This window comes from Cetorhinus maximus, chromosome 6, assembly GCF_964194155.1.
Source record: "Cetorhinus maximus chromosome 6, sCetMax3.hap1.1, whole genome shotgun sequence".
Taxonomy (NCBI): domain Eukaryota; kingdom Metazoa; phylum Chordata; class Chondrichthyes; order Lamniformes; family Cetorhinidae; genus Cetorhinus; species Cetorhinus maximus.
Genome location: NC_135884.1, coordinates 64,789,999 through 64,814,078, shown reverse-complemented (window position 1 = coordinate 64,814,078; position 24,080 = coordinate 64,789,999). Strand labels below are relative to the sequence as shown.

Here is a 24,080-nt window from a genome sequence, read left to right as displayed (position 1 = left end):
TCATCTGCAAACTTAGCCAGGATGCCCTCAGTTCCTTCATCTAGATCATTAATATATAAAGTGAAAAGTTGTGGTCCCAACACTGACCCCTGCGGAACTCCACTAGTCACCGGCCACAATCATGAGAAGGACCCCCTTATCCCCACTCTGCCTCCTGCCAGACAGCCAATCTTCTATCCATGCTAGTACCTTGCCTCTAACGCCATAGGCTCTTATCTTACTGAGCAGCCTCCTGTGCGGCACCTTGTCAAAGGCCTTCTGGAAGTCCAAGTAGATAATATCCATTGGCTCTCCTTTGTTCAACCTGCTCGTTACCTCCTTTCTTTCTAATTCATTTTTTTCATTTCTTTCTTTTTCCTCCAAGTCAAGTTTTTTCATCTCTTTTTCGTTTTCTATCTCAAATTGCTTAATTTGCTGTGAAGTATAGTTCACGGGTTGGAATTCAAAAATGGCTTTGACTGTTGCTAAGCTTTTTCTAGGAGTAGAAGATGGAACAGTAGGTTATTTGAAATCCTTGACTAAGTTTAAGCTGAGAGAGTTAGCAGATGAATAAAGGCAAGATTTTGTTAGGATGGTAAGATAAAAGTAAATACTCAACATTTAGAGTTAAAAGAAGAGACACCGGAAATTGGTGTGTCACAGCTACAGTTAGTAAAAAAAAATCAGTTGCAAATTAAGCAATTTGAGATAGAAAACGAAAAAGAGATGAAAAAACTTGAATTGGAGGAAAAAGAAAGAAATGAAAAAAATGAATTAGAAAGAAAGGAAAAAAGCAAAAGAAATGGTGTAAAGAAAATATATTTTTACTTCTGGAGGACTGTGGATTAAAATTACATTGGCTGCAGTTGAAGGATATGTCCACTGGAACAGTGTGAGGGATATCTACAATGTTGCTGCAAAAAGGGGATAGTGTGCTGCAATTTCAAGCCCCACTGTTCCACGAGCTGCAACAAATGTGAAAAGGTTTAATCAAAACATCTAACAGAATACGAGCATCAGGTTTGTAAACTTAATAAGTAAATAACTGTTTATTGAACGAACTGTCATTAACCAGTGAAAAAAGAAAGAAATATGAACTGCTAACTTCTAACTTTACTCTATCTCTTCTTAAATCCCTATACACTCACATACAAGACACATAAGACACATAAAAACATGGATTTTAAGGGTGGGATAGAACAGTTCAATAGCACCAACTCCAGAGTACAGGATTTGATGGGTTGATTTTGATCGATGTCTTCAAAATTCCTTTCAGTTCTTTGTTGATGACACAACATGGTCTTCCAGCACTTTCAGTATTTAGTTCAGTGGTTGAGCACTTGCTTTTCAATGCCTCTAACAGTGATTTTCCCCTTTGCCTCTTGACAGGGTTTTCAGAGAGAGAGAGCAGGTCATAGAGATATGAGGAGAAAAAGCCAGCTAGCTACTATTGTAAAATTATTAGAATCTTACACACACAGGAGAACGAGGTTTTAGGTCTTTTTCCTTTCAGGCTAGGAGCTATTCTGCTGCACTGCTCTCACACAAACCCTGGTCATCTAGTCAGGAGCCAATTAAAACGTTGTTGCCAGACAGTTCCCCATTAGACCAGACTCCACCTCACCCTTTTTAATGTAAATTCCATTGCTCCAATATGTCTTTGCAACTTTACTCTTCTCATAATATAAATCTTTCATGGTACTCATATTATCAGTAACCTTTGGGAAAAATAAACACACTGGCTTAGCTTCTTATGGCTAGGTGTAACACCTTACCATTTTTTTGAAATTCAAACTAACCTAATTTATCTAAAAACACAAATGTTCCTCACAATCTAAAGCTTCAGCCATGTTTACATCTTTAGCATTTCAAACCTAGCTTCTCTTTTGATAACTCAAAAGCTCCAGACCAGCTGCCTCCAATTCAATTAAATCCCCCAGACACACATCCACATAGAGAAACTAATCCAAAGCCCACTCTTAACCTACCTTTACAATAAATCACAAAAATATTTTGAAAATTATTATACTTTCATGACAGCTTCCACTGTAACAAGACTGGACTTACTAAAACTAAATGCTGGAAAATAACCAGGAGACCTACTGCAGTAATAGGAATGCTTAAGGAATCCTCAGAAAAGTTTGTACCAGGAAAAGAAGAGGGTATTAAAACTGTAGCAATGGTACAGGTGAAATGTGTTCCCTCAGAACCCATTAGGAAGGGGGATATAGCTCAGGATAGTCAAGAGAATTGTTCCTCAATTACTGCGAGAGAGTCAGGCTACTGGAGGTTCTATCTCGAAGGGAGGTGTGTTCCCTTACTCCTCCAACAGAATATATAAACAAATTATGGAAAGGTTTAAAGGTTTTGTTTATAGAGGAGAGGTATTCCCTTATTTTTCTAATCAAGGAGGCAAACCAATAAAAATATTGAGACACACTGGACCAGGTCAGCCACTGATGCTGGCTGATGGTAAAATTTGTCTTTCAGAGTGGCTAATGAAGGAAAAAATATTAATTGGAAGTATACATGAAGGTTATAAACACATCCCTTTATATAGAGCAGAATTTTGCCCTTGGTGGGCATGCGGGCCCCACCGGCTCGGCAGCGGGCGGACAGCCGACCCCCGCTGCCATTTTGAGTGGGCGGGCCACTGCTCCCTGAGAATAAGTGCTGTCTCAGGGAGATTAGTGACAGTGTACAAAACTTAAAAAATAGAAAAATAAAAAGATTATTAACATGTCCCCCTCACGTGACTATGTCACACGAGATGGGACATCTTAATAAATATCACATTACATTTATTAAAGTTTTTAAAAAGGAACATGAAACCTCATCCCACCAGTGGATGAGGTTTCATGTAGTATCAGGAGCCCCCTGGGGCTCCTGGCCTGCCCGCCAACCTCAAGGTTGGACGGGCAGGGCCTTTAATTACTTTAATTACCCTGTCAATGGCCTCAATTGGCCACTGACAGGTCGGCGGGCGGACAGCTGATTTCGCTGTCCGCCCGCTTTCTTAAAATTTAACATTTTCCCAACATCATCCCGCGTCATTTTCCTGTCGGCGAGCGGGCCCCAGCCCCAAATCACTGATAGGAAAATTCTGGCTATAAAGTTGGATTAAAGATTGATTTAGTAAGTGGAGAAGCTGCAATTGGAGTAGTGCATCAAATCCCTATAGAAGGAATTGATTTTATCTTGGGGAATGACCTGACTGGCTCAAAAATATTAGCCTCACTGAGGGTGTTGGAACAACCAGTAGAAGTGAAAAATACTGTAGATTCTACAAGAGGAACATCCTAGATTGTTTCCTGACTGTGTTGTGACTAGATCTCAGGCCCATAAAATTGGACAGGAAGAGGAAGAAGCTATGCAAAAGGGAGATGACGTAGAAATTCAGTTATCTAACACTATTTTTGAAAACTTAAGCAAAAGGAGGGAAGGTAAAGAGAATGAGGCTAACACGTTTAGCCCATCTTCTTTAGTAGAAATGCAACAGGCTGATGCAGAGTTGAGAGAGCTGTTATCAAACAGCCTACTCAGAGACTGAATCTGAACCAATACCCATGTGTTATTATTTAAAAGATAAAGTGCTGATGTGGAAATGGAGACCACCTCAAATACCAGCTGATGAGAAATAGGCAGTAGTTCATCAGGTGGTTGTTCCATCTGGGTATCATAACGAAATTTTACGAGTGGCTCATGACATTCCAATAAGGATTAGGGAAACGCAGGCTAAAATACCAAAATATTTTTATCTGCCAGGGTTGCATAAAGATGTGGTTAAATTCTGCCAGACATGTCAGGTAGTGGGAAAACTCCAATCATCAATTAAACCTGCACCCTTAATTCCCCTTCTTTTTAAGAACCGTTTAGCAGGGTCTTAATAGATTGTGTAGGACCCCTACCTAAAACCAGAAGTGGGAATCAGTATCTTTTAACAATTATAAATGTTTCAACCAAATTTCCTGAGGCAGTGGCTTTGGGGTAAATTGCGGCAAAAATGTTAGTGGAAAAGTTAATTAAATTCTTTATAAGATATGGATTACCTAATCATATCAAAGCTCAAATTTTATGTCACAATAGTTTAGAATAACACAATTTAAATCTTCAGCTCATCATCCACAATTGCAAGGAGCATTAAAAAGATGGCATCAAACTTTAAAGGCTAATTGTCAGGAATGTCCTAACGAATGGAATAAAGGAGTTCCATTTTTACTGTTTGCCATTAGGGATGCCCCTAATGAGTCGACAGGATTCAGTCCTTTTGAACTGATATATGGGCATGAGATGAGCGGACCCCTTAAATTAATTTTTTAAAAATTTATAAACCAAAGTTCAGAGACTACTTTTGACCTATCTGTCAAATTTCTGGGAAAGATTAATCAAAGCATGTAAGTTGGCCAAAAAGCAGTTCAAAATCGCTCAGCAAACAATGAAAGCTAGAGCAGATAAAAATGCCAAGGCTCGAAATTTTGTTGCAGGAGACCAGGTGTCAGCGTTGTTACTTGTCTCTGGTGAACCATTAAAGGCTGGACCTTATCAAATCAAAAAGAAACTTAATGATGTAAATTATATAGTGAGTACTCCAGGCAGGGGGGGAAAGTCAGCGAGTGTCATGTCGATATGTTAAAGCGATTTATGACATGAAATATAGTCAGGAGAGGAGTGCGTTTACAGTAGTAAAAGTAGGGTGTCAAATAAAAATATCAGAACGATTCAAGAATGAGTCAAAAGTCAAAAATTCTAAAGTTAATTCCTCCTGTAATCAGATCGGAAATCACAGAGGTGCTTAAAAATTTAGATGTAATATTATACCATCTTCCAGAAAACTGTCAAGATGACTTATGAAAGCTCTTACAAACTCAAATCGATTTGAGTAAATAAGCCAGGGAAAACATCTTTAGCAATGCTTGATGTTAATGTGGGAGATGCATCTCCCATAAAGCAACATCCAGAGAAGTTAGCCCAAGTGAGGGAAGAAATCAAGTTCACAATGGAAAATTACATTATTGAATTGAGTCACGGTAACTGGAGCTCACGTATTGTAATGGTACCGAAACCCAGATGGATCACAATGATTATATACAGATTATCAGAAAGTCAGTGCATAACAAAGCTGGATTCATATCCGATTCCATGATTATAAGGCTGTATTGAGAAGATTGGGCAAGCAAGGTTCGTTACAAAAATTGATTTAATGAAGGGAAACTGGAAAGTTCCACTGACAAATACGGCCAAAAAAGATCAGTTTTCATAATGCCGGTTGAACTTTATCATGTAACGTCATGCCTTTCAGAACGAAGAATGCACCAGAAACTTTTCAAAGATTAACCAACAAGGTAATTGAAGGATTATGTAACTGTGAAGTATATATTGATGATTTGATTGTGTCCAGTCAAACCTGGGAGGAACATTTACAACATTTGAACGAATTTTTGATCAGTTATAAAGAGCAAATTTGGTCATAAACTTGGCAAAAAGTGAACTTGCCAAAGCAAAAGTGACTTATTTGGGCGACACTGTGGGACAAGGCCAAGCAATGCCCAGAGAAGTAAAAATAAGGACTATCTTGGCTTTTCCAGTGCCTAAGACAAAACGAGAGATTCTAAGGTATGTGGTCATGAGTGGATTCTATCAGAAGTTTGTTCCGAATTTCAGCAACGTAGTGGCTCCCTGACAAGCTTGTTCAAGAAAAGCAAGAAGTATGAATGGACAGAGAAATGTCAGAGTGCCTTTGACAGCTTGAAAGCTGTGCTGACTACCGCACTGGATTTAGAAAGACCAAATTATGTTCAGCCATTTAAAGAGGCTGTTGATGCCAGCGACCTAAGTGTCGGTGCAGTTTTATTACAGGAGGACGAGATAGGGATCGAACGGCCAGTTAGTTACTTTTCTTGAAAGTTAAATTCTTCCCAGCAGAAATACTCAACTGTGGAAAAAGAGATATGAAGTCTACATATCCAACAACTCTGCAGAGGTTGTTATTTATACAGACCATAATCCTTTAACCTTTTAGCAAAGTTTCATACCAAGAATCTGAGACTATTTCGTTGGAGTTTAATACTACAACCATACAAATTGAAAATTATTCATGTAGCGGGGAGCAAATGCTTTATCAAGAGCAAATATGAAGGAACCAGAATGTTGAGATCAAAAATGGACTTGTGTAGAATATGATTTATCTGGAAAAGTCCTGGTGTATTTGTTACTGCTAAAGTAAAATCTGTATAAGTAAAATAGAGATAATAATAAGAGGAATTGTAAAGATGCCTTTTCAGTTTTTTCTACAGGGAGGTGTTAGGGACAAGGTGTAGCTTTCAGTTTAATTTACATTTTGAATTTGGGTGTCAAAGGTAAAACCTGGTTTTAGTTTCATTTAGAGGTTTTCGTGAGCTAGGTGCTGGGAAATCTGGGGCCCTGTTTGTATGCACGCATTTTTAATGAGGTTTTACAACTCTTGGGGCAGTATTTTGCCGTCGGCAAGCAGGGGGCGGGGCCCGCTCGGCAACGCGTAAAATGACGCAGAATGACGTCGGGCGGAACCCCCGATCCATTTAAATTTTCAGGAAGGTGGGCCTGCAGCAAAATCAGCTGCAGCCAATTGAGGCCATTGACAGGGTCATTTAAACAATTAAAGGACCTGCCCGTCCAACCTTAAGGTTGGCAGGCAGGCCAGGAGCCCCGGCGGCTAATAGATAAAACATGAAACCCCATCCAGCGGCAGGGAGGTTTCATGCAGGGTTGCAAAAGTCTTAATGAAGTTATTATGTACATTATGAACATGTCCCATCTCATGTGACATTGTCACATGAGGGGGACATGTTAGGGAATTTTTTTTTCTATTTTTAATATTTTTTTAAAAGTGTCAGCAATCTCCCTGAGGCAGCCCTTTGCCTCAGGGAGATGTGCGCTCTTTTGTGCGCATGCGCGAAACAGCACACTCTCGCTTTTGGGGAATTCCCCCACCCGCACAGGAAGTGCATAGCGCTTCCCGCCGGACTTCACGCCGGGCGGGCCTTAATTGGCCCGCCCACGTAAAATGGCGGCAGGGCCCGCTTCTCCAGCGGTGATCAGCTCCCCGCCCGCCAAAGATTGGGTCAGGCCCACCAGGCAGAAAATTCTGCCCTTGAAGTGAAGAGGTGGATTACAAAGGGGTTAGAAGTTCAGTGAAGTTACAAAAAAGAACAAAATAGAAAAACTGTGCTGTTGCCTAGCGACAGGGGTCCAGAGAAACACAGAGACAGGAAAACACAGAAGGGCAGTCACTTAGTGCGTGTATATCAGAATGCAGGCAGACGGTCTAATCTCTCCAATAAGAAATCCTGCAAGCCTGCTGAGGAATTGAGTTTAGGGAATTCATGTGTTTGCTCTGAAGTTGAATTTTGGTTAGTTTAGATTGCAGTTTTTAGGTGTCTCAGGGAGAGATACCAGCTGAAGAAAAGCATCTAGTGAATGCTCAGAAGTCCGCCAGGAGAAAATTAAAGCTGAGCTAACCCAAGTAAGAAAACTTGCTATTGAGACAGTGGTGTTTTTTCTTCACTGATGTTTTGTATCTGTAAGGGTTACTGGGATAAAAGGAATAATGCGATTTTGAATCATTTTCTGGTACCTGTATTGAAATCTTCCTAACTTTTTTGTCTAGTGTAATATAGTTCATTTTTTTCTTGTTTAATAAATGTTTCATTCTTTGTGTGAACAGTATACTGGCAGATTCTTGCAAATGTGTTCAGTAACTATCCTCCACGGTTTCTGAAAAAAACAAAGTTAGGATCTACCAAGCTTGGTTTCACTCTGGGATCTGACTTGTCCAGTATTAACATCAGTTGGGATCATAATATTAGTTAAACATGAATTGACAGGCAAATTGCAGTTGATTATGAACTACAAATTACACGTTAGATGGCAGATACAACTAAGACAGGTCTTACAAATTGGCTTAGTAGTCTGCTCAGCATATCAGTCATCAAACTCAGTCAAAACACTGTCTTCCTCACAAAGAATTTCAGCATTTGTTCTTCTAGGATGCAGCCTGATCCCCAGCCAACAGCAGCGTACAACCAACCCGAGTACCATGGGTATGGACATCACCAAAAATGGTACGCTTATGCAGGACCTCCTCTACTTGGTATAGATAGCCAAGATACACCAATGTTATCTTCAAGTATCAGAAACATCTGCAAAAATTATATCTTTGCTTCTCTCTAGATTCTAGATTTAGCCTCGGTCTTCTTCAGCCTCCCCGTATTACACCACTGGACTCATCAACTTCTGCTGAACTCTAATGGATTTGTCTCTTTAATAATTTCAACCAGAAATTTTGGTTTCCAATTCTCAGTATCAGTCTCGGTTTTCATAGCAACTGGAAGGGTCAGTTTCCTTTCTCAGTTTTCCTTTCAATTAGGGGTCTCTCTCAAAAAATACAAGCTTTGCCCACAGATTCTATCACAATGATAATGAGGTAAGTACACAATACAGCTTCCTCTATACAGTTCCCATCAAGCACTCCTGGGTGGGATATTGTAAGTTAGATGCATAGTAGAAATCCCACTATACTGTCCCCATTAGGCACTACGAGGTCATGCATAACACAGGATAGTGAAGGTCCTGTTACACGATTCAATCAAGCATTACAAGGTTAGACATAGCACAATGCAAAAGGAGCCTTCACCTGTGCTATCAAGCACTACCAGGTCAAAAAAGAGCATCAGTTAGAATATTGTTCTTCAATTTTCTTCCCCTCCTCATTGCTACTAATAAACTGATTCAGGTACACAGTCACCCTTCAATACCTCATCCAAGTGGCCAATGTTCAACTATGGATTCTGTCAAGGCAGCTTGGAATGCTATTTAAATGTTCAAGCTTATCAGAGCCAATCTCAGTATGTAATATTGAGGTCCCTAGCCAAAATACTAAAAACTGCACAAAAATAACAAAATACACTGCTGATGCCAAGCATCCAACTTATTTAATCCCCTTCTTGTCCCAAGCATGCATCTGTGCCCTCTACCCCACACACATGCACTGCAGCCTTATGATGAAGGACAAGTACAAGAGCAGATGTCTGATGAAGAAGCACCGTAACTTGATTTGACACTCGCAGCCAGTGGTTCAGATGCTGGCACTGCACATACTTTAAAGGGGGTAGGGGTGGGAACTGCACTTAGTGAGTTACTGCAGCAAGGTCGTTGGGGGGTTTTGCGGGGGGTGGGGGGGGCGCATGGGAGGAAAGCATGTGTACCAGCTCCCAGGAGGGCAATGTCACACATAAATTCTGCTGTGATGGACTTTGAGGCGTGTACAGGAAAAGGCTGATAGGCAAGCACACCATATGTTTGGCCTATGAGAGAGTCTATCATAACAGTCAAGGAGCATGGAGAAGTCTGCCTCCAACTTTCCACAAAGTTTCGCACAGAGTTTGGAGTCCATCCATTTTGGAGTGGAAATGGTGGCCAACTCAATGACATTACTCCGGACTGAACCACAATGCGGCACAGGCATCCTGAGTGCTATAGTGGAAGTTCAGACTGAAGTCATAAGATCCATACCTGTTGCTACGCACACCCAGCCTGGTGAAATGCCGGCTCAGACTACTGTCATCATGGATGCAGGTACCAATGCTCAAAGGGGTTTGCAGGCCTCACAGCGCTCTGGCCTCCAACAGTTTATTAGGATTGCTGAGACACCAGGGGGAATAACAGTGACACCATGAAGCACAAACTGGCTACCTCTCTCAAGATGGGAGAATTTTCCACCCTCTCTTGCTGTTGCCCATCAGCCAACCAGCACCATTCCACTGTCACGTGTGCTGAGGTGGCACATTCTGAAGAGGGCCCAGAGCTGCTGCAGGGTGTCCTGCAAGGCTATCTACAGTCTCTCCCAGTGAAAGTCATCAGCTTTCCACCAGTCATGCTGCAGCCACTGGGGTAGCACTGTGTAGGAGGGCAAGGCCAAGCAAAGACATCTATAAGGCAGGCACTGAGGGAAAGTAAAAGGGTGAATAGTTGAGTTTGGCTGTTGGATAAAGTTTTTTGGATGATGTTTTGTGGTGTCTTTTATTTCAGGATACTTCAGAGGACGCTGTGATGGTCCATAGCAGAAGGATGGGAAGGTGGGGAATTAGGGAGAAACAGTGAAATGGGGATGTTTTCAGGGGAACTAGAGTCTGACAAAATGCTCATGGGTATCAGTCTGGGATGATGATGCCTTCTACTCCTTCTGAGGTGCTCTCCAAAAGCCTGCTGGCAAGGGCTGTGCCCCTCATGATTTCCAGGTTGTGTAGGACTCAGCGGACCACCACAAATTTGGAGACAAGTTTCGGCAGTAATAGACTCCCTAGCAGTCCAAGCAACAGAACTAGTGATGGTAGGCTCTAGAACTTCCTGATCACAGCATGGCTCTGGTATGAGTGCTGTCCACCTGTAGTCGAGTGCTGTCCCCTTGTAGGCTGGCAGCAGAGAACAAAAGCATTGTGGCTATTACCAGGATAGTGGCCATTCGCCAACATGATGTTTTGTGCACAATCGCACACCAACAAGAATCCTCTCCCTCCTCCATCTGTGCACAGGATGTCCTCTCTGCTGCCTCTGCTCCACCTCTCTGTCGTGCTGCAGCCCAAGAGCAACTGCAACTATAATCCCCAAGAGCAAGCTTTCTGCTCAGAGGCCTTCAAGATACACTCAACTCCTTGCAAAGATCCAGCACCACTCCCTTCTGACTCAAAGAACTTGTGAAAGCTCCACCACCAGAACAGTATACAGTATTTCCACTAGATCTGCAACAGCAAAAGAAAGTCAAAAGCACCTCATCTTAAAAGTTCCATGCTGATGCCTTTAAATTGTACCAGTTGGGGCAGGTGTCCCTCATGCACTTGAATACATGCTTAGCTGTGAGTGTTAAATAGAGGACATTACTAGGGCCTGGTCCAAAACAACCAAATCAGCTCCAGACGCTGCATGCACCCAGCGCATGCACAGGAAGTACACACTATCGCTCTTCCTAAGGTGTGCCAAAAGTTGATGGGGCAGATCCCGTGCTGTTTTTGGATCTCCAGGTTCCAGTTGCGCCAAAACCAGCAGCGCAGCAAGAGGGAAATTTTGTGGCCAACATTTTCTAAGCAAACAGGAGCAAATTCGTCCTGTAGCTACTTTCAAACTAATGCTACAAGTTGTCGCTGCTGTTAATTTTTCCAATCAAGATAGGACTTCCCATTTGTTGCCTGTTCTCATTTCAAGACTGGCTGGAGGATGACATTCCCTAGCAAGGAGTAGGATATCAACAGGACCATGTCAAAACATGACATTCCATTAGCTGACAGGCCAATTCTCACTGGTTGACAATGTCCGAAGTTGTGACAAAAAGCTTTTTTCATCCAGCTGTGGCTCTGCAATGTTATTCAAACTTCCAAATGCTCCACTCCTATAAAGGATTTTGACCCTTAAGGGAACGCAAGTTTAGAAAATGCCCTTACCCTTAGGAAGCAACAGCACTCTTTGAAGATCATATTGGCAAGGTTTCACAAAACAAATTCAACAAGTTTTTTTTTTTTACTTTTGCATTCTGGCAAACATTAGCGTTAAAACATTTTTAGTTTTCAGCATGTTACTTCTCTTTTAAAAACAACTATAATTTGCCTTAATATGGGGCCTTTAACATTGTAAGATATGCCAAGGTGCTTTACAGAAGCATTATCAGACAAACTTAAGCATTGCTGCCACCTATCGATATGCTGTGGCAATTCATGGAAAATAAGAAATGGACTGGCCTTATATAGAATCACAGAATGGTTACAGCACAGAAGGCAGCCATTCAGCCGATCATAACCATGCTGGCTCTCTGGAAGAGCAATTCACCTAGTTCCACTCCCCAGCCTTTTCCCCTTTCTGCCTTTTTGAAGGCTCTGATTGAATTGGCTTCCACCACTTACTCAGGCAGTGTATTCTCGATCCTGTGATTCACACTGAAATGGCTAAATAACATAGCGTTGGCCTATGCTCCCCAAGGACTATGTCAAAACTGTCCAAAACTCATTTTATTTGGGATCCTTACAATCAGTAGAGGAGACTTTCATCCCATCAAGCTAGGCCCTGGAAATGAAAAGATTGTGTCCTAATCTACTGCATTCATCTAATGGTCTAATTTCATGAATCACCCATGAATTCCATGCCAGCACAAGGAAGCAAGCAAACAGGCTATTAACCATCTAGCCTGCTCTATCAGTTAGGTTCAAGTATAGCACAACCACTGTTGTGATAGTCTGATTGTACATGTAGGCATCTCAGGTCCTAAGCATTCTTTTCCTTAGTCAAATTCCTATGCTTATGATTCACAGCAAACTTATTGTGAAAAATCTAACTTTAAGAGATCTGGACCAACTGGGCCAAGGGATAAATGTACTGTCTCGGGTTGTACTACACCACACAGGCCAGAAGGTCAGCCTCTTGCTGAATTAGGTGAACTTAGCCAAGGTATCACTGTAAATAATACAACTGACTTCAGCGCCTTGGGTTTAGGAAGGGAGTACAAAAAGCAGCCAAGACTCAATTCCTTAATGCTAGGCAGTAATTCCTGCTGAACTGTGCACTTGTATAGATAGCAGCTAAGGAAAAGATCAAGCTTCGGGATGATGCCCTCAATAATCAAATAACCAACTGTCAATCCAAGACTAAATGAGTGCATGAAGATTAGTCAGGTACTGACAGACTGACATCCATGGAACCGCATGCTAACAGATGTTAGCATCTATTTTTCTACCTTCATCCATTCACCAACACTCTTCAACCCCAGCTAAATACAAGCTGATTGTGAATTTGGCATCAGCTAACTCAGAGGATCATGGCAGGTTTGAAACCCTCTTCCCAATTTTTTTTCAGAAGGTAGAATTGAATTCTGTAGCATTAGTATGGTTGATAAATTTGTCGACGTTTTGTATACTCCACACATCAGGATCACTCTGTTTTTCAAGTTCACTGTTGTTAAATAACAAGGAGACAAACATTTTTCACAGCTTTTGCAATTCCATTCCAAGCTCCAAATTCTCCCATCTAATTGAGATAGTGGCATGGGGAGACAGGGTGGTTTTGTGGTTTTACTGTTTTATGGGTAAACTGTTAAGGCCACACTATTGCTACCCATCAATCTGACCATCAGAAAGAGTTTCAACAAAAATCTGACCTGGTGGTATCACTCTCAGCTGAGGCAGTAGGTTATTGGTTCAAAATACCGCTCCAGAGATTTCAGCAATTAATCTAGGCTCGCACTTCATTGCAGTACCCCAGGGAATGCTTGGCTGTTGAAGGTGCTGTGTTTTGAATGAGATGTTAAAAGCGAGGCCCTATCTATGCTCTTGGGTGTATGTAATAGATTGAGGAAGGGCAAGGGGGAGTTCTCCCTGCTGTCTTGGCCAATGTGTATCCTTCAACCATCATTACAAACTGATTATCTGATCATTACCTCACTGCTACTTGTGGGGGCTTGCTGTGTGTAAATTGGCTGCTACGTTTCCTACATTGCAACAGTTACTGCAGTTCCAAAATACTTCATTGATTGTAAAGGGTGTCGACATCCTGAGGTTGTGAATGGTGCTATATAAATACAAGTTCAGTCTTTCTTTTAAAGATATGTAACAAGGTCTTACTAATGGTTCAGCTGCAAATGACAGCATGCAACAGAAGATAGAGATCGTGAAGATAGAGAAGAGAGTGCATGCTGAGTTAGCCCAACTTAGCCAGGGCGCAGTAGGACTAATTACAGTTGGCCTCAGTTGCCTGGGTTACAGATGGAAAATTTAACTCCCTGTTACTGACCACTATCCAGCAATTCCTGCTGGAAAAAGCAGAGTTACCAGGGTGAGGCTAAGCTGCAATGTCTCTCCAGCTGAAGTGTCTAACCAATGCTAAAGTTCATAGAGAAACAATGGTCACTTAGGAAAGGTATAAAAGGACACCCCTTCTGTGGAACTCTACTCCAGCAACAGCCAATGCCCTCAGGAAAGGGAGGTGAGAAAATTAGCACAAAATAAAAAGATGTGACAAACTAAGATCAACACAAAATTCAGCATAGCAAGAGTTAAGGTGAAGTGTCTAGACTTGTACACACCCCTTGAGACATACACTGTGCCATAACTTACGTGTAAATTCCATTCATCGTAGGAAAACAAAAAGCACTTCTAAAATTATTCAAACATGGAAAACAGCAGACCATTCTGATGAAATGAAAACAGAAGGCATTCCACTTCACTTATTCAAAAGCAAAAATTGCTGTACCTTACAGAGCGAAAGCATTTCACCAATTCATCCAATATTCTGTTATTTCGTAGTTCTGGTTCTGTCGCAGTCTGTGGAGTGGTTGGGGGGTGTTGAGAAGAAAAACGCAATTACAAAGGAGGCTCTGAGAGTTAGCGGCATATCATACAGCGTGGAAACAATTGTTATAAACAAGCAACACCAAGAAGATGTTTGTTCCAAACCCAGACTTGCATTGACACCACAACACTCCCATACATTGACCACCTGTGCCAGTATGGTTTTAGGCTGGTTGCACATTGAATTTTTGTTGCAGCAAACAAGATACTGAACATTTTATTTCCTGTAGAAGTGTTAAAAGAATGTTCTACTTAAACAGGTCACTCAATAGTCCTGTACATACGTTTGCACAGTGTCCACTGCACCTCAGTTGGTAGTATTCTCGCCTCAGACAAAAGGTTGTGGGTTCAAGCACTTGAGCAGAAAAATCCAGGCTGACACTTGAAGGTGTCATCATTCAGATGAGACATTAAATCGAAGCCCCCTTCACGTTCTCATGTGGACATAAAAGATGCCATGGCACTATTTCAAAGAACAGGAGAGTTGTCTGGTCATCATTAGCAAATTGCTTTTTTGTGGGATCTTCCTATGTGCAAAACGGCTGCCACATTTTCTACAACAGTGACTACACTTCAAAAGTACTTAATTGGCTGTACAATGCTTTAAGATGTCCTAAGGTAATGGAGACACCATATAAACAAAGGTCTTTCTTTTATTTTTTAGTTTACCTGAGTAAATGGTAGAACAGGCCTGGCTCCCAGATGCAGATTATGCTTGGTTTGGGAGGAGCAGCTGCACAACATGCATAGCATTTCAGCCGCTCTCTCAGATTTTAGGAAAGAAAGAACTGAGATTATGCAGCACTGCATCATGTCTCTCAAACCACAAACAAACGTAAAGGCACAGGAAAATCTCACGAACAGCAGCAAGATAAATGGCCAGTTCATCTGTTTTTATTGGTTCAGAGAAGAATGTCGGCCCATACACCCAGTAAATAGTGTTGTCAGGTCTTTAACATTCAGCTGAATAGGCAGATGGAGTCTCAGTTTAAAGACTCTTCCAAAGGGCAACACCTGCAACAATGCATAATAATGCAGCGCTTCTGAAATTATTGCATGGGGGTGCCCTGCAAATACTGGCACACAGTCGAGATCATCAACCCTACCTTCTGATAATACTAATTACCAAAGAGAAAACAGTGTTTTTGTGGCAGCAAACAAAACAATAAAACAATGCACTAATGAGTCATTATAGACACAATATATAGAACACAAAATTCCCAAGGCACCATGTTGATCAAATGTCACACAACCCGCTGCCAAAACCCAACCAGTCACAGAGTTCTAAGCTCTTACTTTCAAATTTCTCATTTCTTCTCTCTCCCTCTCTCTGATTTTGACTTTTCTCTTTTGTCCCCTACAATGTCTCTCATTTCTGCATATCCTGCTTCCATGTTTATGCCTGTCCCTTACACTGCTATTCTCATTTGTCTACCTATTATTTCTCTCATTGTCCCTCTTACTCTGTCTTGTCCCATATCTCCCATTCACATTGTGTCTTACTACTTCCTCTTCCTTGGCTTCATCCAGGTGACCATCAAAAAAACACATTTAAAAATATGCTTTTTACAGTTAGCAGCATTTCTCTCTGTAGCCAGCATTTTCATGCATCTTGTCATCCTGCACAAGGAGAAGCTTCTTTTACTTTGAAGAACAGGATCGGGCCCGAATTCTCAACACTTGAATCCTGAATCCCATCACAGGTGCATTAAACCGCTAAAGGATTTACAGTAAACGCTAAAGGATTTACAGTAAACCCTGCCCTTGGTGGTCACGCTTATCCCATTTATGTTATAAACAGTTTCTGTAATGCCCGCCCAGAATCCCAGCATTTTCAAGTTCAGGGTCTGGGATGGCCTGGTGTCTAATATGGAAAAATGTTAAGTTCAACTCATAATTAAAGATCCCCATATGTCATTTTATTTTCTCATACTATACTCAAGATTGGTCATTACCTTTCTCTCAGGCCTGCGAAAGTTTTACTTACCACACAACAGATCGGACACTGGGTTTTGTATGATAAGAATTTCCTCACACAAAGAGAGCAATCTAGAAAGTGAAGAAGAATAAAATTACTGAGCCTTAAATGCATTTTTACATAACATCCCCTCAGATAGGGCAGTAGAAATTGTTCGATTGAGGATAGTATGAAGGAGTGTTTCTGTACTCTTGAGTGCTTGCACAAATGAGTAAGCAATCCATAGAATGATATGCATAGTCAGGGTAACTGAACTGTGAAGGCACATACTTAGTACAGACAGTTTATTCAAGTAACATTAACATATTACAGATGAGAAATTCACCATACACCGCTGGAAGTTGGGTTTCAGGGTGAGGGTTCTGTGGAGGTGTTATCAATCTGACCATGAGTTACTTTCTTACATATCCTCAGTACTCAAACTGAACAAGTTTTATGAGCTTGTAGTACATTAACTCTTTACACACCCTCTGAATCAAACAAACTTTGATACACTTGATGCTGCACTAAACAAGAGTCATGAATGAACAGTTAGGAAGAAGGCGAAGCAGGGAATTATGTCTCCACGTCTTAAGATCAATAGGAAGGTGTATAGGGACCTGTTGGAACCATAACATTTTAGCATGCCATTCCACCACCATTCACACAAAAGCATCTGCTGGCTTTTATACAGGAACATTTAAACATGGCTGTTACAATGTGAATGACACTAGCTGATTTCCCATTGTGTGGCTCAAAAGTTAGACAATACAATTTTAGGCTTTGTAACTTTCAATGCAGTACCAGGATCACTCATTGATTTCAAATGATTGAGTGAAGTGTTGTAACATTGCAAAGTATCACAGGACTATTGGGGTATTTCTGGGTTTAAAATCATGTGACTACATCAACATATGCAATCTGTAGTGCCTTTGGGAAAAATTCAGAGAGCTACAAGCTTCCGCTACAGAAATCAGCTTGGTTGATTTACTTTAGAGGAACAATGACTCAAGGGCAACCTGAAAAAGGCCTATAAAATAATTGGAAAGCAGAATGTTAGCATACAGGTGCAGCAAGTAATTAGGAAGGCAAATTGCATGGTGGCCTTTATTGCAAGGGGACTGGAGTGCAAGAATAAGGAAGTCCTGCTACAGTTGTACAAGGTTTTGGTGAGACCAGATCTGGAATACTGTGTCTGTTTGGTATCCACATTTAAGGGAGGATATACTTGCATTGGAGGCGGTACAGCAAAGGTTCACTAAATTGGTCCTTGGGATGAGGGGCTTGATGAGTGACTGACTAAATTGAGCTTATATTCTCTGGAGTTGGAAGAATGAGAGGCAATCTCATTGAAACCCACAAAATTCTAAAAAGGCTTGACAGAGTGGACGCTGAGAGATTGTTTCCCCCGGTCAGGGAATCTAACACAAAAATTGATTAAAAGCAAAATACTGCGGATGCTGGAAATCTGAAACAAAAAACAGAAAATGCTAGAAAAACTCAGCAGGTCTGACAGCATCTGTGGAGAGAGAAACAGAGTTAACATTTCGAGGCCCTATGACCCTTCTTCAGAGCTCTGCAAAAGGGTCATACGGACTCGAAACGTTAGCAAATATAGATTATCTGGCCAATACCATGTTGCTATTTGTCAGGGCTTATCGTGCACAAATTGGCTGCCATATTTTCTACATTCCAGCAGTGACTACGTTTGAAAAGTAATTGTGGTTTTAAAGCACTTTAGGACGTCCTGACATTACAAAAGGCACTATATAAATACAAGACTTTCCTTCTTTTCAGACTTAGTGCATGTGATTTCCTGGACTGGTTTAGAGAGAAATTTTAGTGTTTTTCCGCCTTATTGGCTCTGGGGTTTTATTGCCTCTCCCAGAAGATTAATGATTGCAGGAGAATGGGTGCGTGGTGTGGGGGGTGGGGGGGGTGGTGTTGTTGCAGGGTAGGGAGATGATGGTCCAGCTGTCATGGTGTGGGGGAGACTTGATGGACCAACAGGTCTTTTCCTACTATGAGTTTAGTATACAGGGGGGGGGCCAGAGGTGATATGATTTGGTACCGTTGATTATGTGGTCCAGGGATCTCAGCGTAACAAGAAACTGAATAGGAACTCCCATTAGAAGGAGTGAATGTAGGGAAACTTAGTGAGTCCAGAATTGGGAGGAGAGAGAAGCATGAATATAAGCTCCCACTAACAGATCAAATTAAGAGTTTGGGAGGAATTCTTTTGCACTAAGTAGTATGAGTGTGGAACAACCACAAGGAATATTTGAAGCAAAAAGCATTGATGCATTCAAGGGGCGGGTTGATGTATATCTAAGGAAGAAAGGAATAAAAACAGAACTAGCTTTTAATATAGAAAAAATACAGAAACACAAGGGCAGTGGAGTGGGTACTCAGGTAGGAAGCTTGCATTTATATAATACTTTTATCATAGTAAGCATGCCATGGTACTTCACAGTAGTATTTAACACCAAGCCACATATTAAATGATTAAATGTTTAGTCAAAGACTCCCTTGTGTATTTTTGAACCTCCCCCTACTTTATGCTGCCCATCAACACAATTCTAGCCTAAGGCCTACCCAAGTCTCAGCTTTCTTACTTGGTTTCATGACCTTGTTTTCTTTCCAGGATGGCACTGGTTTCAAGCCTAGCACCTCAGTCCTCATAACTCCATTAGTTCCATTGTTACACCAACACTCATGAGCCCTATCTCTAATAATCCCCACTAAGATTCTTACCCAGACCCATGCATTTCTCTTTTAATCTGGGAACGATGCTTTGTGATGGGACTGCCTCTTCTAAATTTAAGCACCCGAAGTATTTATTTGAAGTATTTAATATCATTATGCAACAATAATATGTTTTATATAGAGGTTTTAATATAGAGAAATATCCCAGTATTCTTGGAAATGTAATCAGACAAAGAAATATGACACAAGTACATATTAACCACTTAAGCGTCTTGTTGGCAACAGGGCTTTTTAGCTTTTCTTTAGAATAATTATGTTTACCAGTTGGCAGCATTCTTTATTCAGTCGTTCATTTACTGAACTGTTGCTAGGTTAGTGTCTCTGCATACGTCAATTCACTTCTTCCCACTTCTCCATTTAATTCACTGATGCTCACTACTGCATTAATTTATTAGTTTGTTATTCTAAGAATGTGTTGATTCAATGGTGCTGGTTTTCCATTCATTTGTTAATTCACTCATGTGAATTAATTCACTAAGCTACACTAATATTCATCTGTATTCTTTCATTTTTAATAATTTACATGTGGTTCCTGGAGCCTTCAACTTTCCTGCTGTAATTATATTGCGGTTATTACAAACCAGCAATTGCTCGGTGGTACAGAACTTGAATGTTGCAGAAGCTTTTTGTCCTGCACTCATCAGGATAAATGCAAGAATGCCAAATCTCAAACGATCACAACAATTTATGCTACAGGAGAAAAGGGTTGCTGATTCATTGGCAAGTCGACTCTGATGGCAATGCCTCGGCCAATGGGGAACTAACGGCACAATTTGTATGAATGCATTATTATTTTATCCCATGTTATTAAAGTCACAGTTTCTACAGTCCACTGTTTTAGGATGTGTCATCAACACATTCCTTGTGAATATCTAGCTGAAATTTTTCAACACGCTGTGTGCAACAACATGGGAAATAGACCAATTCATATGAATTGAATTAGCAGCATCATTCAAAACAAGCTAATGATAAAAGAAGATTTAAACACCAATCCATTTTCTTTTATATTGTTCAAACGAAAGGAGGAACACTGGCATCTGAAATTCTTCACCTAATGATTATTCACTTAATTATATATGGAGATTGTGAATTCTTAATCTTACATGCTGAGCTGACATCATTTGGGATTTGCATTTAACTTTGCTTATAACTTAACTACCCAGTGGGCCAGTAGGAAAAATAACACCAGATGGACCTACCATATTCCTTCCACATTAAATTTTCCATACAGTACATCCTATAAAATCAAGGAGTGTGGGGAGAAGGAAAAAAAATATCAGCCAGCACTCCTATTACTGATTGCTATCCAGTGATCTCAACTCAATGCATGGTTATAGACATCAGGTTATGGCTTGAACACTCTGGAGTCCACTTAGTCTGCAAAACACAAGCTGCTAGACATATACAGAAAGGTCACTAAATGTGTCAATGGAACAAAACCCTGACACCAGTCAGTGCCTTTTACTGAGTATCAGTTTAACTCAGTTAAAGAGGGAATGTTGTACTGTCAATATCTGATGCACTTTCCTCAGATTAAACTTGAAAACCAAAACCCAGCTGCTTGTTCAGGTGAATGTTACAAGATGCCAAGACAATACATTCTTCCATATGCACCTTGCAGAAAAAAAACTACACAGTGTCTTTACAAAATATATGTATTTACTCTACTTAAAAAAAAATGCCATGACACATTTTGAAGAATATGAAATTCTCCCTGGTGCATTGGTCAATAAGCCACTGAAATAGATTAATTACTCATACTTCTCATTGTTTCTTTTGTGAGCTTGTTGTGTGCGACTTGGTTACCGTAAATACCTACAAAACAACGTAAAAGTAGTGTGTGTGAAGGGTATTGCAATGTTAGGTGTGATAAGGTGCAATGCATATGCAGGTCTTTCTTTCAGATGGGGGAAACTGACAGGCAAAACAGAGTGCAAGCTTCCAGGTTTGTCAGCAATGCTAACAGTTAATAAACACAATATTTTCCATTTCTCATCTATTACAACAAAGGCTATACAAAGGTTAATCCACAATTGATTATTCACCAAGGCAGGCTGCTTCCAAGTGTTGCCACGAGGATTTGTTAATATACTGATACCAATATTGAAAGTAAAAAAATACACAATCCAATAAATCAAATTTCTCTCACCACAATCAGAGAATAACTTGTAACCACCAACACACTTGGACCTAATCTTCACACAACTCAATACTGGAACAAAAAAATTGTACTGCTTGAGAATAAAAATTGAACACACCATACCACTAAGCGCAATTAAATCCTAGAGAAAGAAAGTGCCCCAAACTTCACTTATCCCTGGCCAACTAACATCTTCCGGTTCTGTTGCAAAGTCATCAACCTGAAGCATTAACTGATTTTCTGTCCACAAATGCTGTCTGACTGGCTGTCTGACTGGCTGTCTCCAGCACTTTTATTTTAGATTTCCAGCTTCCGCAGCATTTTGCTTTCACCCAATAATAATATTTCATTCATATAAATAACAGAAATATAGTGCTGTACTTATATCACTGCTTCAAAAACATTAACAATTCTGATCTCCGGAGAGCGCTGCACTAACAAAGGGCCGATAGTGCAGTTGGGCTGTTACCGCACTGGCCACACCACAGTGTCCTGGTTAGAAAAAGGTAAAAATGAAGCAGGCTTTCTGCTCCAGCTATTCACTAATCACTGCTGGAGAACGGATGCCAGGGTCCATCAGATATTTTCCACACATGGTCCTGGATTACTTCATTTAACAATCATTTCAGAGCCCAGGTGATCTGATCACAACATTTCAAAGGTTGTACAAGTACACTTAGGCCCCGGTATAACGTGGTCCACTATAGCATTGAACTCTGTATAACGCTGGTCTGTCTTGGATCCTAAAATCTTCATTTACATTTATCCCTTCAGACTGTATTTCCAGTCTTTTTTGCGATGTGTCAAATATTGTTGAAATATAAATGCTTCACTTCTACCAGATAATACTTTTCAGTATTACCCAACAAGCAATTAAATAAAATTAAACTTTAAGCAATTAAATAAAATTAAACTCTATTTCAAACTTTTTAATTTCAGATCATACTTTTGTATGGAAATATTAATTTAAATATATTTATATTCACAAAACTATTCTTTATTAGCTCAAAAGTCTCTGCCATTTTCTTGTTTCCAGTTATAACTTTTCCATATACTTTCATTGTTATTTTAATAATACTTTTTTGATTAAAAAATGTCATTAGATTTAGAACCAGTCAATGAGGTGGCAGCCATGTGACTATTTAATTTCCCATTGTAATTGAACACCGGTTTTCGCTGTGTAAATGCAGGTCAAATTTAAGATAAAAGCAAAAAACTGCAGATGCTGGAAATCCAAAACAAAAACAAAAATAAAAATACCTGGAAAAGCTCAGCAGGTCTGACAGCATCTGCGGAGAGGAACACAGTTAACGTTTCAAGTCCGTATGACTCTTCATTGGGCCATCTGTGCTTGCACAGGTGCCCATACAACGATCAATACAAAAACATGTACTGGGTCATGAAAGAGAATACGTTATATCAGAGGCAGGAAACTGAAAATCATTGACTAGATCAAGGAAGGTTAAGCATCCATTTCAAAAAGAATGAGGACAGCTGAATCAATCCTTCATGAGCAACTTAAAGATGAAGTTGGGAAGGGTGTCGATCAAGATGGATGAAGGCGGCCAAGCAGGAAAGAAAGCCCGAAATGCCATATATACCCAGCCAGTATTGTGGCTTCACCAACGAATATACGAACAAGGAGCAGGAGTAGGCTATTCGGCCCCTCAAGCCTGCTCCGCCATTTAATAAGATCATGGCTGATCTGATAGTAACCTGAAATCTGAATCCTGCCTACCACTGATAACCTATCACCTCCCTTGATACCAAGAATCTATCCACCTCTGCCTTAAAAATATTCAAAGACTCTGCTTCCACCACCTTTTCAGGAAGAGGGTTCCAAAGGTTCAGACACTCAAAAAAAATTTCGCCTCATCTCCGTTTTAAATGGGTGACCCCTTATGTTTAAACAGTGACCCATGGATCTAAATACTCCCACAAGAGGATACACCCTCTCCACATCCACCCTGTCAAGCCCCCTCAGGATCTTATATGTTTCAATCAAGTCACCTCTTACTCTTCTAAACTCCAGCAGATACAAGCCTAGTCTGTCCAACCTTTCCTCAAAAGACAACCCAGGTATTAATCTGGTAAACCTTCTCTGAACTGCTTCCAACGCATTTACATCCTTCCATAAATAAGGTAGCCAATACTGTACACTGTAGTCCAGATGTGATCTCACTAGTGCTCCGTATAACTGAAGCATAACCTCCTTACTTTTGTGTTCAATTCCCCTCACAAAAATGATAACATTCTATTAGCTTTCTAATTACTTGCTGTATCTGCATGCTAGCCTTTTGCGATTCATGCACTAAACTACCCAGATTCCTCTGCAATCTCTCACCATTTAGATAATATGCCTTTTATTCTTCCTGCCAAAATGGACAGTTTTACATTTCCCCACATTATGGTCCATTTGCCAGATCTTTGCCCACTCACTTAACCTATCCATATCTTTTTGTAGCCTCTTTATGTCCTCAAAAACTCACGACCCTCAGAGGAAAAATTTCACCTCATCTCCGTTTTAAATGGGTGACCCCTTATTTTTAAGCAGTGATCCCAAGTTCTGGATTCTCCCACAAGAAGAAACATCCTCTCCAAATCTGCCTCATATAACACGATCTCAAAATATGGTCCCTGTGGGCTGCATTATAGCGGAGTCCCAGTGTAATCTTTTTGCAATGAAGGAAGCAGCCCTTCCAAGTATATTCCACATTTGCTAAAGCACATAAATTAAACAGAGTCCTTAAAACAGCAAGATCGCATAAATTAGACTAATTCCCTCAAACTGCGGGATTCTATAAATTATGACTGATTTCATAAAATGATAGGATCCCATAAATTAGATTAATTCCTTAAAACCCCACAAGATCTC

The 24,080-nt window shown here is 40.5% G+C and overlaps 1 protein-coding gene across 1 annotated transcript in view; it reads right to left on the bottom strand.

Annotated features, from left to right (window-relative positions):
- The window catches only part of rad18 (RAD18 E3 ubiquitin protein ligase), a 277,327-nt gene that overhangs the window by 227,451 nt on the left and 25,796 nt on the right, over positions 1-24,080 (bottom strand). Inside the window, exons 3-4 of the mRNA XM_078542926.1 lie at positions 16,330-16,391; positions 14,245-14,315 (exon numbers count right to left, since the gene is read on the bottom strand). Coding sequence (XP_078399052.1) covers positions 14,245-14,315; positions 16,330-16,391 — 133 coding nt within the window. The remainder of the gene's footprint in view (positions 1-14,244; positions 14,316-16,329; positions 16,392-24,080) is intronic.